The following is a 13588-nucleotide window of genomic DNA, read 5'->3' as shown; positions in this document are numbered from 1 at the left end:
TCACCACCTCTCATGGGAGTCTATTCCACAGTTGAACAGTTCTTAGCATCATAAAGTTATTCCTAATGTTTTGTCAGAATCTCCTTTGTGGTCATTTAAATCAGTTGGTTCAGGTCCTACCTTCCAGAGCAGCAGAAAACAAGCATGCAAGATCTTCTGTGTGACGGCCTTTCAGATATTTGAAGACAGCTGTCAGTCTTCTCTTCTCCAGGCTAAACACACCCCCCTCCCTCAACCATTGCTCAGAAGGCTTGGTTTCCAGACCCTTGGTGGTCTGGGTCTCCGTCCTCGGGTCACGCCAGGCTCTAACCTTGCATTTCCTTGCCACAGAACGGCCTGTCCCCCATCCACATGGCCTCCCAGGGAGACCACCTCGACTGTGTGCGACTTCTGCTGCAGTACAATGCTGACATCGACGACATCACGCTGGACCACCTGACGCCGCTGCACGTGGCCGCCCACTGTGGCCACCACCGAGTGGCCAAAGTCCTGCTGGAAAAGGGGGCAAAGCCCAATGCTCGGGCGCTGGTGAGTGGGCGGGCAAGTGGCAGGAGGGGGAGCCACGTGTCTCTCTTCCAGGGAGACTGAAGGGCCTCTCCTTTTCTCTGTGCCTGCAGAATGGCTTCACCCCTCTGCACATCGCCTGCAAGAAGAACCACATCCGGGTGATGGAGCTCTTGCTGAAGACGGGAGCCTCCATTGATGCTGTCACCGAGGTACCTGGTGCCCCATGTGTGCAGCACGGGAAGCCGTGAGGCACACTGACGTGACCACAGCCACATATGCAATGGGGGTTTTCTGGACTTCTCTGTTAATTTGGATTAATTAGGACAAACATCATGGCGGATATCCAGAGGCGGCAAGGTTAGGCACCTGCCAGGACACCAAGCCCAGCAGAGGCCTAGACACGAAAAGTGAAGTGTAGACGCCACTGAGCCAAACTCTAAAAGTGCCACCCTTTCCATTGGCGCAGAGCATCCAAGGAGAGGCGAAGTGGCCCTAGTGAATTCTGAATTTGCACGACCTTGCAAGTTAGGGGGACCACCAAGGGGACCCCCCAAATACTAATTTGTAGGATTTGCCCCCAGGAAAAACACCATTTAGATGAAGACCACACAACATGTTCCCCACCAAGCCAAACACAGCCAATCTTTCATGATGAGCCCCAGAGCTCACCTCTGGTCTGAAGCCCAGCATCTCCAGGCACTGGCAGATCAAATGCCCTAACTTGTGGGTCCCTGTGCTTGGCTTAGGGGAGGGGCAGGCCTGGTTTCGATACAGTCATAGGACCTTTAGCATTTAATATAAGGAACTCTTGGAAATAACTTGATCTAGCCAAGAGAAAAACAGTCTGCAATAGTTCAAAGATACCTTTCAGCAATTCATCACACCTTTTATTCATCACATTATGCCTGGAATGTATTGGGGTGTTTTCTTGGCTACCCACAGATTTTGGTTGATTGCTTTTTTGCGGCCTTAGGCAGAATTTTCAACCGACTCCCATCCATCCATGAGGTTCCAAGCCTATTGCTTCTGACTCAGTTTGGCTCATGACAAATAGAAATCTCTTGGCATTTGTGGCTATGTGGAGATTTTTTTTGGGAGGGGTTCTGACTGATTTTGGAATTTTCAGTTGATTAATCATCTACCTTTTAACTGAAACAGTTGCATTTAAATGCCCCATTTAGCTTGGCTTGTAGAAGCCATTTCAGAGGTTTTCATGCCTTAAGTAAATGAGAATACTGGACGAATGTGCTGGGCCGGGCCAAGGGTCTGTCTAGTCCAAGATCCTGCTTCCAACAATGGGCAGCCAATAAATGCTTTTGGGAGGCCCACAGGCAGACCAGGGAAGGGGTGTGTGTCAGGCACGGCCCTTTCGCTTTCTTTCCTTTTTTGCCTCTGGACATGGAGATTCTATTCAGCTGTCCTGGCTAATAGCCATGGATCAACCTCTGCTCAGTGAATCTGTAATGATGCATTTAGTCTTCCTACACTGGTGTCCGAACCAAGGCTGCCCAACTACTGGTGACTCATTCTAGCACAAGGTCCATGGAAAGGCAACGTTTTCTTTTTTGTTCTCCGATTGCAATAGCACAACCTGAGACTAGAGACAAGGGTGCTCTTGGCTGCTTGGGTCCTAAAGCTGCAGTCCTGTGCATGCTTGCTGGGAAGTAAGTTCCACTGAATACCATGGAACTTACTCCCCAGTAAGTGGGTATATGATTTATTTAGTTAGTTAACTTTTCTGTACTTTATATAAACCTTAAAGCAGTTTACTGAAAGAATAAAACAATGAAATTATCAATACAAACAACTATTTACAACATTTTCCAGAAATAATCAATGCTAAGCTGAAAACAGATTAAACACATGTCAACATTTTACATATCTGGGTAGGCTTGCTTAAAGAAAAATGTTTTTAGCTGGCACTGAAAAGAGTACAGCAAAGGCGCCTCTCTGATGTCACTAGGCAGGGAGTTCCAAAGTGCAGGTGCTGCCTTCCTAGAAGATGGGTTTCTTATAAATTGCAGCCTAAATCTTTAGTTGATCAGTCAACTGATATGTAGTAATTCATGTATATTTTTGGATTGTTATCCAAAGATGCTGATTGCAGACTCTCCAAGTGTCCCTATTTTCCAAGAACAGTCCCAAATTCACAGAGCCATCCTGGTTTCTGATTTGATCCCGGAATGTCCCACTTTTCCTTCCTTCATTAGAGGAATGTTGGAGGGTACGTGGCTGGGTAGCAAAAGGGTTACGAGGCAGAGTTCTGTGTGTGTCGTGTGTCTCCGCTGCACAGTGTCCTGCATCCCTTTGCTCCCTCTCTCCTGTCCGCAGTCTGGGCTGACCCCTCTCCACGTGGCCTCCTTCATGGGGAACCTCCCCATCGTCAAGATCCTGCTGCAACGAGGAGCCTCTCCCAATGTTTCCAACGTGGTGAGTGGGGAGAAGCGCAGAGGGCAAGTGGGGAAGACATGGACCCCCGCAGCTTCTGGGGACCCCTCAGGATTTGTGCTGAGGCTTTCATAGCCAAAGACTCAACCCTGAGAGCTTTGGCTCTGGGGATTTGTCAGACATTTGGGACTGGAACATTTCGCTGGAGAGTCCGAGTTGCACAAAACAAATGTTAGGGTGGGTGGAAGGAGGTTCCTCAGAATACTGTAGGGCGGGCAAGAGGTGGCAGCTCCTTTGCCCTCGCCCCGCCCCCCTCTCACACACGTGCACATGTGTTTTAGGTGATGACAATGATGACATTTATATCCCACCTTCCTCCAAGGGGCTCAAGGTGGCATGCATGCCTCTCCTTCCTCTCACAACAACCCTGTGAGGTAGATTAGTCTAAGCGACTGCAACTGGCTCCAGGCCTCCCAGCCAGCTTGGTGGCTGAGTGGGGATTTGAGTCCTGGTCCCCCAGTTCTTCATCCAACAGTCCAACCAAGCGGGAGGGTGGCAGGGAGATCTGTGCCCCGACTGCACCGCTACAGGTTTGGGCTCTCATAAGGGAATGAGACCTCCGGCTATAGGGCGGTATATAAATTCAATAAATACAATAAATAAAATGTTCTGTGGAAAATAGCCTTATATTGCTGGACACAAAGCAGTCTTCCTTGACAAGTTTGTTTTCTGTGTGGGGGGCTTGAAAGAATTATACAGAGAAACATTCTCTTAGGTGAGCCCTCCGTCTGGGTAGAGGTGAGACAGGGAGAATTTGGCCAGCTCTCTGGTTCTTCTTTGCCAGGTTCCTCTTGTTTTGAACAATGAAATGGTTCTTTTTACAAATCCCTTTGGCCTCTGGACATGCAGGGCATTATTCATTATTCTCCTCAGAAATGGCGCCACTGGCTTCAGGGGCTGAGGAGCAAGAGAAAGGAGATTTGCACCCCAGGACTTTAGAATCCAAGCCCGGAGCAATTTCTAAGCCAGGTTCGGATCTGATTTACACACCCAGAAAGGTGTGTGTATAAACAAGGGTTCAGTCCCTGGTGTCTCCAGGTAGAACTAGGAAAGACCCGTCTTTGACACCCAGGGGAGACAATGCTGGGAAAGAGAGACCAGTGGCTTCTTGGGGGTAAGGCAGCTTCCTATGTTCCTAAACCTTCCTAGGTCACACCCACACAGTGCATTCAAAGCACATGACTTGCCCCAAAGAATCCTGGGAACTGTAGCTTGTCCCTCCCAGAGCTACAGTTCCCAGCACCCATAACAAACTACAGCTCCCAGTATTCTTTGGGGGAAACCATGTGGTTTTAGTGTCTGACGCAGAGGTTACCTTAGACTGCACCACTTCAAATTGCATGTGGAACACAACGTATCTGAATGCTCTGTCTCACCTCAAAACACCCTGGTTTGTGGAAATGGAGCAGGGCAGTGAGATAGCTCTTACCTAGCCTTTATCTTTATGTGCTAGCTATTATTATTATTATTATTATTATTATTATTATTATTATTATTACTACTACTACTACTATTTGAATTTTATTTATTATATTTAGACATAAAACATGCAACAGTTAGGTAAAATGAGAACAGTATATGCTCAGATAAACATTCTGAATATATTAACAAAGTTGTTTTAAAGTATATATATCATAATTTTTGCAGATATGAAATGATTTGTAATAATGTGTATGCTTAGATTGTGGACCCTTAGTAAAAGGCATTTTGCATCAATAGCAATTTTAATTTATGGGCATTTATAGGGAGTAAGATGTGCTTGTTTTCTGCCATCATGGAGATTTTTAATGGGCTCAGGGGGAGCGCATTAAGTTCTCCCATCTCTTTGGGCTTGGGTCAAGCCTTTGTTTGCACTGCACGAATAGTACAGGGTGCAAGAATCTCAAGCCCCACTGGCTTTTATAGAGATTGATCAGACGGTCACCGAATGAGATCTTTCAAAACAGATGACATTCCATGCAACCTCTTTTTTCCCCCTTTCCAAAGAAGGTGGAGACCCCCCTACATATGGCAGCCCGGGCTGGGCACACGGAAGTGGCAAAGTACCTGCTGCAGAACAAGGCCAAAGTCAATGCCAAGGCCAAGGTGAGAGCATCCTCGTCTTTCTGGGCCAGCAGCAGTTGCAACCCAGACTCCTGTCCCCATGAGCGCCCCACACTTGCTTGTATGGAGGCGGAGGGGAGGTGGCATGGTGGGGGGGGGGCGCTGCGGAGGAGAAGGCGGATCCAGTCTACAAGGAGGGCACTGCAGCTGTTGCTGCTACCATGGCGGTGGCAGCAGCGGGCAATGCATTCCTTAGAGGCTGAATCTGCTGCCCCTGCGGATCCTGCTGCCTGATGCAGCCTCCTCACCTTGCCTCAGGGTTGGCCCTAGACAACAGGTGCACTTTCTTGTAAGTAAATAATTGAACATTTAGTATTGTGGGCTAGTGCTTCAAGCTCAGTGTTTCAGAAAGAGCAGGCTCTAGTCCAGCTGCTCTTATAAGGCAGAAGGGTAGCAACCAGGATTGGCTCACCCATGAGGCAAAGCGAGGCGGCCACCTCAGGCAGCCGGATCACTGGGGCAGCAGATCCCCATGTAGATCTTTAGATCTCGCTCAGAATCAAGGCCCAGGCCCAGGTGTTCAAGATCAGGAACAGGGCTTCAAGACTGCACAGAAACAGTGCAGTTATTCTGGTGAGTCTTCCTGCCTCCCTGCCAAGCTTTTAAGCAGCGGAGGAGAACGCTTGCGACAATCCCTGTCCCTGCGACACTCTGCCCAGGGAGAAGAGTCTTCTCTGTTCTCCTGCTGGTGCCACCTTTCCCTGGGAGACATCATCAGACCGTCTCACCATCTTCCCGTGGGGATACAGTCTCCCCATCTTTAATGGTCCCTTGCTCTCTGCAAGTGAGGGAGAAGCAACCTCTGGGTGTTTCGGGGTGGTGGTGTCTAAAGGGTCTATTGCATTGTCTCTTCCTCCCACTGCTGGTCGGAAGGCTCAGAGGGTATCATGACACGGACTTTCCCTTCCTGGAATAAGTTGCAAATCTAAATGCAAACATCTCTGAACTTTGTGGTGCAGATGTTGAACCAAGTAACGAGTACAAAAAGGCATATACTATGTAGGGTGCGCATACACATTTCTTTTGAGGACAGAGTGCTGTTGTCTTCATCTGAAGTGTCTTGTCCTTCTTCCCCATTGTAGGATGACCAGACCCCCCTGCACTGTGCGGCCCGCCTTGGCCACTGCACAATGGTGAAGCTGCTGCTGGAGAGCGGCGCCGACCCTAATCTGTCCACAACAGCCGGGCACACGCCCCTGCACATCACAGCACGCGAGGGCCACCTCGACTGTGCCTGCGCCCTCCTGGACAAGCAGGCTTCACAGACGGTCATGACCAAGGTAGGGAAACGGGGGCGCTGGGTCATGTTCCTTCCAAACTGCTGAAGCAAGGCCCCAGACAGCTCCCTGTGGGTGCTGCTAGCCCAGGTTGGGAGGGTCTCACCTCAGCAAAGACTTGGAGCTGCCTGAAGCCTTAGGAAGGCTGGCAGAGGCTTGACTTGGCAGTGACTCTGCCCCCACGAGGTGCTGTGTACAGTATTTAAAGGGCCTGTCCTGCTACCACATGCTGCTCTGGGGTTGTGGAGCACAAGAAGCTGCAGGGGGCGCCTCTTTCAACTCGGAGGGTGATGGAAGAGCCTCATCCGCAGGCCAGGCCAGGAGTAGGGCAGGGTGCCTCGAGGGGCAGGGGATCAGCCTCTGAGGCAGGAGATCTGACATGCTCATCTACAGTGTTGACCAAGCTGAAATTCTGTGTTAACACTTGTTTCTGCTTTAGATGTCTCCTCTCTCTCTCTCTCTCTCTCTCCTGTGCATGCTGTGGGTGTTGCGATGCCTGCAGGGCAGGGAGTGAGCAGAGAAACCTGGACTGCTGCCTGGCTTGCCTCCCCCTGAGGCCTTCTTGACCCCACTCCCCCTGATCCTGCTTGACCTGTTGTCTTCCTCTCCCACCCCAGCCAGGCACTGATGCTCCCTGTTTCTCCCCAGAAAGGATTTACCCCTCTGCACGTTGCTTCCAAATATGGGAAAGTGGATGTCGCCAAGGTGCTGCTGGAGCACAATGCTCAGCCCAACGCAGCGGGGAAGGTGCGTATGTCGGGGGCCTTGGCGGGAGATGCAGCGGCCCTGAGGAATTCAGACCTGGCGATGCTCACGTGTGTCTTATGTTAGTTGTACCAAGATGGGATAGTGGCAATATGCTCTCTGAAGAGTCTTTGGGTGCTTCACTTGGTGGTCCAGAATAAGCAACTGCAATGATCAACAAAGGGGAAATACTTGGAAACTTGGGAGGAAGTGATCCTGTCCTCCTGGGTTTCATGATAGAGAGGCAAGGGAAAGCTGAGCGTAGCCAGACCTGCACTTCAAAGGAGAAATATTGAAGGCCCAAATGCAGACAATTCCAACAAGAAAGAAACTGGTTTGGATGCCAAAATCAGCAGGAAGAATTCAGTGTCTTCTGTCTCTCAAATTGGTCAAAGTCTGAGTTTCCCTCCTCACAAACACCCCTGACATCTACAGTAAGCAGGTTCCCCTACCAATATCCTTTCACACCCCCTTTGAACATCCATTCACGTGGAGGCTGCCTCTCAATGCATAGATCAGGATGCTCACCTGCTACAAGGTCATGTCAGAAATTCTTGCCTAAAATAAAATGCTCAAATGCCCCTGCTCCTCTCTCTGCAGAATGGCCTCACGCCCCTGCACATCGCTGTTCACCACAATAACCTGGACATTGTCAAAGTGCTGCTGCCCAAAGGAGCATCCCCGCACAGCGTGGCCTGGGTAAGGGGCAGGTTTTGCTTCCATGCCGCACTTCTGTCTAGGATTTAAAGATTTGAAGGGCAGCGCCACGGAGGGGAGGTCAGAGGAAACCTGAGCACAGCTGCCCCTTTCTCCTGCCTGCAGGGAGCAGCCCTGGGAGGGGAGTCATGGGGTTGGCAGGAGCCACCGTTGACTCCGGCGGATCAGACTCTGGGGCTTGACTTGCCTTTGGCGGGTGGGGTCGTCTCTCTCCTCTGCAGAACGGATACACCCCCCTGCACATTGCCGCCAGGCAGAACCAGATGGAGGTGGCCAGCAGCCTGCTGCAGTATGGCGCCTCCGCCAACGCCGAATCCACGCAAGCTGTGACCCCGCTGCACCTGGCGGCCCAGGAAGGCCACTCCGATATGGTGGCCCTTCTCCTCTCCAAGCAGGCCAATGGCAACTTTGGCAGCAAGGTGAGTGGAGCAAAAGGCTCCTGTGAGTGTGCAGGTGCCCTGCAGGGACAAAGTCTGCTTCCCAAGGGGGGCGGGGTGGAAGAACACAACCCTGATAAGGCAGGAGTGGGGAACCTCAGGTGGGGGGCAAATGGTGCCCTCCAGGCCTCTCTGTCTGGCTCTTGGGGGGCTTCCCCACGCCTTTTTCAGTTATTTGCAATGGAGCTTCCCATCCCCCTGTGTGTGTCCCCCCACCATCTGAAGCATATTTGGGGTGCAGGGTGCCTTGGAAAGGATGGGGGAGGTCTGTTGTATGAGCAGAAGTGGTTCTTCCTACACAGCTCAACCCAATGTGTCTTTCAACCATGATTGTGATTGTTGCTTGATAGGATGGAGAGCTGCGTGTGTGTGTGTTCACACATGTGTATAGAAACCTCTGGCTTTTGCATTCTTGGCATGTACCCTAATGTGCAAAGGCACCTCAGAATATCAGAAGAGCCCTGCAGGATCAGGCCCATGGTCCCCTAGCCCGGCAGGGACCACCCATATATCTGGGGCAAACCAGGGAGCAGCACCTGAGCACCCGAGTGCTCTCCCTTCCTGTGGTTTCCAACAGCTGGTGCCCAGAAGCAGCACTGCCTCCAGCCATGCGCACAGGATAGAGCCAACCTGACTAGCAATCCATGACTTTGTCCAGGGTTTCAAAGTGTTTCCCTGCCCAAGCCAGAGATGTTGGAACTGAACCTGGGACCTTCCATGCGACCAGTTGCTGCCTGCTGAGCTGCAGACTTTCCCTATTTGCCATCCTGCTCTTCTTGAGAGAATCTTCTCTGGTCACTGTTGGATGCAGAGCAAGGCAGGAGTGGGGTCTGCTCCAGCAGGGCTGCCATCTTTGGGGTCCGGCCCAGTCGCCTTCTAAATCCGGCCCATGGAAGGTCCAGGAATCAGCGTGTTTTTACATGAGTACAATGTGTCCTTTTATTTAAAATGCATCTCTGGGTTATTTGTGGGGCATAGGAATTCGTTCATTCCCCCCCCCCCCCAATATAGTCTGGCCCCCCACAAGGTCTGAGGGACAGTGGACTGGCCCCCTGCTGAAAAAGGTTGCTGACCCCTGATCTAGAGCTCAGCTTGGGGACCTTGAGAAAGGACTTAAACAGGCAAAGAAGGGCTCCTGTGAACCCCAAATGGACACCCCAAGAAGGGGCTGCTGGCTCCCCCTCTCTGCATGGGCCTGTAGGGCATGCAGAATTTCTCAACTTTCAATTTCAAAAATGAGGGCTGGTAAAGCGTTGTAACATGGCTTGAGAATCCAAAAGATATTTTGGTTAAATTAATATAATTTAGTTTTGCTTGGTAAGTAAAGAGTGTGTAAAATTTCATAGAAATTGCTAAGTACTTGCAGTTGTATTCTATATTCTCTCTTATGTCTTATATATTTTTATTTAGCATTACCTGACATTTTCAGAAGGTAACATCAAAATTATTGGGTTTTCCAAAAGCCGTTTTTGTGCTTCTTCTATTGTAGACTTACCAAGCTAAATTTTGTCCAATCACAAAAATAATAGCAGATTGGAACTCCTCAAGCTCCAAAGCATATTTTTAATAGCAATAATAATAATAATAATAATAATAATAATAATAATAATATAATAATAATAATTTTTATTTTTATAAAAAGGCCGGGCTCAGAGCGGCTTACAAGCAATAATAAAAACAAGTTGAATGATTACAACTTAAAAACAAAATTAAAATACAACATTAAAATATTGAAACATTAAAATATTAAAATGTAGCCTCATCGCAGGAGGAGTAAGAAAAGAAAAAAGAAAGAGAGGGAGGGAATCAAATTGGCTCCAAGCCAAAGGCCAGGCGGAACAACTCTGTCTTACAGGCTATGCGGGAAGAAATCAGAAATTTAACACCCCTTACTGAAGAAATCCCCCAAATTTAAGACTCCAGACCTTTTACCATTAGGAAAGTATCAGGGAAATTCACTAAATGGTGTGGGGCAAATGAGCAATGGGAAGGTGTAGAATTGCAGTTCAAGGAAATCAGGATGAAAACAGGATGAATGCTTGTTGTTATTTAGCCATCCACCCCCCCCCCCCCGCCCAAACCAATCAATAAAGAGCAGGCGTTGCTCTTCCAGATGCCATATTCAAGCCTCTGGGAGTCTATCATCATCATCATCATCATCATCATCATAATTTATTTATACCCCACCCATCTGGCTGGGTTTCGCCGGCCACTCTGGGCGGCCTCCAACAGAGTAAAAAGCACAATAGCACATCAAACATTAAAAACTACACCAAACAGGGCTGCCTTCAGATCTCAGATAGTTGTTTATTTCCTTGACATCTGATGGGAGGGTGCCACTACTGAGAAGGCTCTCTGCCTAGAAAGCTGGGAGGGCCCTAGCAGTGGTTCCCGGTGTCTGCCCACCTCCCCACGGAACCCTCTGTGGGTAACCTGGCTCTTGCTTGTCTTCCAGAGCGGCCTCACCCCCCTCCACCTGGTGGCTCAGGAGGGGCATGTCCAAGTGGCAGACGTCCTCCTCCGGGCCGGAGTTCGAGTGGATGCAACAACGCGGGTGAGTCCCCTCGAATGCCATGGCATCCTCCATCAGACAGAGAGGCCCAGAGTCTAGAGTGTCCTTTCTGGTCTGGCTGGCACTGGTGGCCATTGTGGTCCACAACACCTGGAGGGCCCCAAGTTGGAGAAGGCTGTGCTACGCCATTTGTAGGCTCCAGGTATCTCCTGTGCTCGGGAAGCGGAAGGGACCACCACCAGAACACCATAGCTTTCCAGGGTGCTTTCCAGATGTTGCTGGACTACAGCTCCCATCATCCTTTACCGCTGGTCATGCTGCCTGTGGCTGATGGGAACAGTGGTCCAACCACACCCAGAGAGCGCAAAGCTGGGGAAAGCTCCTACAGCACATGCCTACAGGACCTAAGCCAACCAGGGTTGCTGGTGGCAGAGAGACAGGGGCAAGCCAACAGTCAGCCACATGAAGCAAGTGGAATTAACTCTTTATCAGGAAAAACAGAATCTGCACAGGAGTGCCAGGCCTAAAGAGCACAGCAGCACGCCCTTGGTCGCTCTTGCCCTCATGAGATAGTTGTGGAGACTGAAGGTCCTCACCTTCCCACAGGTGCCTCAGTTCCCTCCTCTGCAGGGTTTTCTTGAAGCAATCTGAGGCTGTGCCTGTGTGATGCCAATTTCTCCTCTGTCCTCTTCATGCCTCTCCTGGTTCTGGGAGACCAGCAGGGAGGGGAGCTTGTTGCAGCAGGAGGGGGAGCTACTTGTTAATCCTCACCAGCTGGACTCCTCTCTGCCTCTGGACCTCCTCCCTCCCTCCCTCCTGCTTCAGCTTCTGCCCCTGATTCTGGACTTCTCTCTGCCACAAACTCTCCCTGCCCGCTAAGCTCTGTTACCTCTTCCACTTCCGACCCCTCCTCTTCCCAGTCTGCTCCCTCTTCTCCCTCTAACCATTCATTGTCACCCCACCACCAAGCCTTGACCTGAAAGTCTGCCCTTTTCATATGTGCCTCGCAGATGGGCTATACTCCGCTGCACGTGGCTTCTCACTACGGGAACATCAAACTGGTGAAGTTTCTGCTGCAGCATCAAGCGGATGTCAATTCAAAGACCAAGGTATGGAAAGACTCTTGAAGGCATCCTTTCTCAAGCGTCATCCCTGACTGCTGCTCCTGCTGGTTATGGATGATGGGAGTGGTAGTCAAACAATATCTAGGAACCCAAGTTTGAGAAAGGCTGCTATGATCACTTGTTTGTCTTTCTTATTTTTATTTCTGCTCTGTTTGGTTTATAAGAATTCTGTTATTATTTGTTGTATGGTCACTCATCATTAAATGTCCCAAGGATGGCTGACAAGCAAGACAAATTCATTTCATTTATTTATTTTAATAAAAATTGTACACCATTTGATTGTAAAACAAACAAACCTCACAAAGTGGCTTATGAAATCAGTGATATACTAAAAACAGATTAAAGCACATGTCAACATTCTACACATCTGGTAAAAGGTAAAGGTAAAGGGACCCCTGACCATTAGGTCCAGTCATGACCGACTCTGGGGTTGCAGCGCTCATCTTGCTTTATTGGCCGAGGGAGCCGGCGTACAGCTCCCTCGGCCAATGTGGCCAGCATGACTAAGCCTCTTCTGGCGAACCAGAGCAGCGCACGGAAATGCCATTTACCTTCCCGCTGGAGCGGTACCTATTTATCTACTTGCACTTCGTGCTTTCGAACTGCTAGGTTGGCAGGAGCAGGGACCGAGCAACGGGAGCTCACCCCGTCATGGGCATTCGAACCTCTGACCTTCTGATCGGCAAGTCCTAGGCTCAGTGGTTTAACCTACAGCGCCACCCGCGTCCCTACACATCTGGTAGGCTTGCCTAAATAAAAATGTTTTTAGCAGGCGCCAGAAGGAGTGCAGTGAAGGTGCCTGCCTGCTGTCAATAGGCAGGGAGTTCCAAAGTGTAGGTGCTGCCACAGTTAAATATTGATTTTTAGAAATGTGGAACATATATTATGTGGTGCCTGTAACAGTGCCAGTTCTGTAGATCAAAGCGATCAAGAAGGCATCCATGGGGTAAGGTGACCTGTGCGTGCCTTTCATGAATTACATGTGGATCCTGCTCTCGGAACACTCATTGTCCGAAACTTCAGTTATCCAAACCTTCATTCATCCAGTCCTTCTTTGAAAGCCTTCTAAGCCAGTGACCATCACCACAAATTGGTGGCAGCGAATTCAAAAAAACTAACTCTGTTGTTGTGTGAAGCACTTTTCTTTCACTTGCTGCCAGTCATATTTCCTTGGTGTCCTGGGTGATAGGAGAGAAGCATGTCTGCCTCCCTTCCCCTTGCTTGCTTGCCTGTTTTCTAAATTGTGGCCCCCCAAACCCTTTATCCTCTGGGGTGAAGAAAGTGCTCCTGCCTCTTGATTATATTGACTACCTTGGGATGAGGAATTTGTCCCCATCCTGCTTCATTTGAGATTGACACTCCTGGCCTGAAACCAACACAAAATGAAACCATCACTCACATTGGTTAAGTAAAAAGCAAAGTTGGCCACATTGGTACCTACGATGAAAATCCACAGTTAGGATTCAGTCATCATTCTCCATTTTCAACCTTCAGCTACAAGCTTACTTCATGGGTGCAATATCCTGTCTAATTTTTGCCCCCCCCCCTTCCTTATTTGTTTTCCTTGAAACACCCCCCCCCCTTCACTTCTTGCTTTGTGCAACACCTTCCCTGATGAAGAGTTCTGGAGAACTCCAAAGCTTGCTGCCCTTTGCGGGGAAGGAGGGACTGCAGCTCACTCTGCCCCCCCCCCCCGAAGCTCCCAGCAAGTTCAATCCC

General features: G+C 49.7%; 1 protein-coding gene across 13 annotated transcripts in view; it reads left to right on the top strand.

Moving 5' to 3' along the window:
- Positions 1-13588, top strand: part of ANK1 (ankyrin 1) — a 187178-nt gene that overhangs the window by 113998 nt on the left and 59592 nt on the right. For 12 of the 13 annotated variants that reach the window (XR_013393533.1, XM_077931047.1, XM_077931058.1 and 9 more), the window contains 10 exons: positions 331-528; positions 618-716; positions 2839-2937; positions 4942-5040; positions 6141-6338; positions 6984-7082; positions 7680-7778; positions 8018-8215; positions 10689-10787; positions 11756-11854. Coding sequence is in view for 12 of the 13 variants with exons in the window: in XM_077931047.1 (XP_077787173.1) it covers positions 331-528; positions 618-716; positions 2839-2937; positions 4942-5040; positions 6141-6338; positions 6984-7082; positions 7680-7778; positions 8018-8215; positions 10689-10787; positions 11756-11854 (1287 nt within the window). In the remaining variant the exon portion in view is untranslated. The remainder of the gene's footprint in view (positions 1-330; positions 529-617; positions 717-2838; positions 2938-4941; positions 5041-6140; positions 6339-6983; positions 7083-7679; positions 7779-8017; positions 8216-10688; positions 10788-11755; positions 11855-13588) is intronic. The other variant, XM_077931048.1, reaches the window with a different exon arrangement.

The sequence above is a fragment of the Podarcis muralis genome, chromosome 7, assembly GCF_964188315.1.
Source record: "Podarcis muralis chromosome 7, rPodMur119.hap1.1, whole genome shotgun sequence".
NCBI classification, from domain to species: domain Eukaryota; kingdom Metazoa; phylum Chordata; class Lepidosauria; order Squamata; family Lacertidae; genus Podarcis; species Podarcis muralis.
The sequence above is the reverse complement of the archived record's forward strand: the minus strand, read 5'-3'. Positions and strand labels throughout refer to the sequence as shown.